At 28.1% G+C, this 3,420-nt stretch overlaps 1 protein-coding gene across 1 annotated transcript in view; it reads left to right on the top strand.

The window, feature by feature from the left end:
- Positions 1-3,420, top strand: part of LOC106690249 (mRNA export factor Gle1) — a 22,667-nt gene that overhangs the window by 4,991 nt on the left and 14,256 nt on the right. Inside the window, exons 4-7 of the mRNA XM_014435607.2 lie at positions 226-389; positions 1,317-1,413; positions 1,495-1,585; positions 3,190-3,354. Of these exons, the coding sequence (XP_014291093.1) occupies positions 226-389; positions 1,317-1,413; positions 1,495-1,585; positions 3,190-3,354 (517 nt within the window). The remainder of the gene's footprint in view (positions 1-225; positions 390-1,316; positions 1,414-1,494; positions 1,586-3,189; positions 3,355-3,420) is intronic.

The raw sequence follows: 3,420 nt of genomic DNA, 5'->3' as shown, positions 1-3,420 counted from the left end.
TTTATTTAATACCAGATCGGCCTGGTGGGCCTTACATGGTTGATATAGCAGTGACATTTTGTGTCTTGTTTAACAAATGATTGTGGGGGGGGGGGGTTAGTCTCATGCATATAACACCCCTAACTATTTACAATGCTATAAATATTGAAAAATAACGATAACACATATAATTATAATAAAAGACAATGTAATGTTGATTTCAAATATAATTGTTTGTGTTTGTAGAAGCTCACAGAAGATGAAGGAGCAATAAGAGCTAAAGAACTTCAATTAGAAAATGAAATGAAAAATTTAGAAACCAAAAGAATGCTAAAGGAATTGGATAAAATATACCAGAATGAGGTAGAATACAGTGAGAAATATGGTGAAATAGCCCAAATCATTACTAGGTAAGTTTGTTGAGAAATAAAATGTTATTATTATATTTATGGACAATATTATGTAATGAGTTTTATTAAAATGCATGTTTGTGTTGAAATTAATTTCTAATGATTAGATTTTTGAAAAATATATATTATGTTGAAAATGATTAAATTTTGTTTTTAAAATATAGGAAAAGTGAAAGAGAGGCAGTTTCAGTGATAACTTCGGAAAGAACCTAATTTAACCGACTTTTTTTCATTATTATTTTGTGGGACAGGTCACATGATTGAAGTTGTGTTACCGCTACAATTTTCGCATTGAAAAGTTTCATTTAAGCCTTTTTGTGCAGGTTGTTTTTGCCAATTCAATGATTCATCCTAAGTTTTTATGATGTCTTTCTATATGTTTGCGAGTGAGAACCAGTGTTTTTGAATGATATGAGGAAATATATTTTTGAAGAACTACTTGGTGGGGTTCTCCCGATATTGTTTTTCCCAGTTTTCTATCTAATCTAATTTAATCATTTAATAATAATCATATTGTAATAATATGATAATTATTAATAATAATATTGTAAGGCAACTTAGTATCTACCAGCTGACCTGTTGTAATGGCTAATTTAGTCATTTTATCAACTGCCTCGTTATCTGGGATCTCTGCATGATCCTTAATCTGCATAAATTTTATTTGTTAATTTCCTTTTATTGCTGAATAATGAGTTTTTATTATTTCCATTTGGATATTACTGAATTTTTTATTTATATTATTATTGAATGATTATAATGAACTCCTATGATCTGTTAAATCTACAATCTGTGTACAATTTAAGACCATTAGTTTACTTAGAGAAATATTAAAATGCTTTAATAAATTTTTGGTTCTGAAACCAATCTTGAAACTTTGTAAATGCACATTATATATTATCTAACATCAATTAATGATTTTTTTCCCAGTTTTAGTTACAATAAATTCCAAAACAGTATTTCAGCTGAAAACGATATTGTGAAAGTTACAAATAATGAATTTTTGGAATTAATTGAAAAGTGTAAGGTGTGTATATATTTCACGTTTAATTTCATATTTGTTGAGTACATTTATCGTCACTTTTAAATTTTCTAATTTATCTTCCAGACAAAAGAAATAACCCGTGAGCTAGTGGTAAAATCATATTCTCTACTATCAAGTATTAAAAAACTACATGGTAATATAATGTCAAAGTACGGTGAGTATTCATCAGTTAGTGCTAATGTTATTTGGGATATTTCAGAAATATTTAATTTATTTGAAGTGGTTTAGAATATTTATTAGAAAATCGTTGATTGACCATTTATAATTAATAATTAAACTATTTATTATGAGCAAACGTTTCGCCCCACATTTTATGGCTTCATCAGGGCTAAAAAACATACAAAGAACTAAAATTAAGTAACAGAGTAAGAGAATAGATAAGATGATATAAAATTAAACTAAGGCATGGCTAAATATGATTTACAATATGTGAAAGTTTATATAAAAATGAACAAAGTAAATGAAAGAAAATAAAATAAGATGTAATGTGAAAATATAAATAAACAAGAAATATGAAAAGTATTAGATATATAATGAAAAGGAAATAACAAAAATAAGGTTTATAAAAGAGAAATATAAAAAATACAGTAAACACTAAAAGACTGAGAATAAGGGAAATAAGAATAAAATAAAGATTAAGAAAATAAAAAACAAAAAAGGACACCCACCTTACATAATCACGGTAAGCCAAAAAATGGTTTGAGGCAGTTGATCAAAGGGAGTGGGGAATTTGACGGTTGATATATAAAGTTACATTTGAAAATGAAAAAAATACAAAATAATATTAAATTAATGAAAATAGGGAGGCTTGGTAGCCCAGGGTAAGGCACGAGGCTACTAACTACAAAGACCCGAGTTCGAATCCTGCTGGGCAGAAAATTGTTTTCTGTTACACTGTAACCGTGAGTCTACTCTTGTGGGTTCTGGAGCCCTCATAAATTGGGTAAAATCTGGCGGTCGAGCGTGATTCTGACCAAATCACCTCCTTGCACAATTATGGTCTAGTAACAGAACTTCCTTACAAAGTACTGAACCCCTGACCCCACGTAATTATAAAGTAATAAATGCAAGTATAAGGCGAAAATATGAGAAAAATATAAAATATAGATTAACACATGGGAGGATAATCGCTAAGTTAACTTCTGAAATGCAGAACATAGAGCAAAAATGAAAAGAAAAAATATAGTTGTTTAATAAGGCTTACTTATTTATTGAATAGTTATTGCTATATTTTTTTACTATTCTGAGATTTAGTATAACTAAGTCTTATCGAGAGTTGGGCAAGAAGTAACTATTGTTAAAACAAAAATCTAAAGTTGCCATGGATACGACCCTCATTCATGAATGGACCATTGATAAATAAATTTCATATCCATGACAATTTTAACTATTAGTTTCAACTATAACTAATTTTTCCCAACTCTGGTCTTATCTATTCAAGTTTTTATAACTATTCTTAAGACTTTTTTTTTCTGTGGTATTTTCATGCATGGCTGTGTTTCAAGGCGTAATTCTGATCTTTTGGATACTAGCACATTTTGAAAACTATCATAGTTAAAACAGTTGAAGTATCTGCTCTATTTTTTTTTTAAATGTGTACATTTGAAAACTTCTATACGTTTATACTCGAAATTCTTAAAATGTTTTAAAACTTGTCAAAAGTTTGCTAAGCAGTTATCAGTTATTAATAAAGGTGGTTAAACAGAGAAAAATTGCTTATTGCTAAATTAATAATTGTTTACCATCGCTTTTTTTCAGAATATTTTAAAAAAGAAATCAAAAATGAAAATAAAAAAGTTCAGCAAGAATTACAACTGAGAGAGCAGAAGCAGAAGGAAGAAGAAGAGAAAAAGAAACAATTAGAAGCTAAGAACAAAGAAGCAGAAAATGAAAAGAAAAAATTACAAGCTGCACAAGAGACAGGTATTTTTAGCTTATAGTAATATAGTATATTTTTAGCTTATAGTAATATAGTATATTTTTAGCTTA

The sequence above is a fragment of the Halyomorpha halys genome, unplaced genomic scaffold, assembly GCF_000696795.3.
Source record: "Halyomorpha halys isolate HHAL.00 unplaced genomic scaffold, Hhal_1.1 Scaffold1631.1, whole genome shotgun sequence".
Classification (NCBI taxonomy): Eukaryota; Metazoa; Arthropoda; class Insecta; order Hemiptera; family Pentatomidae; genus Halyomorpha; species Halyomorpha halys.
Note: the sequence above shows the minus strand (reverse complement) of the source record. Positions and strands in the feature narration are given on the sequence as shown.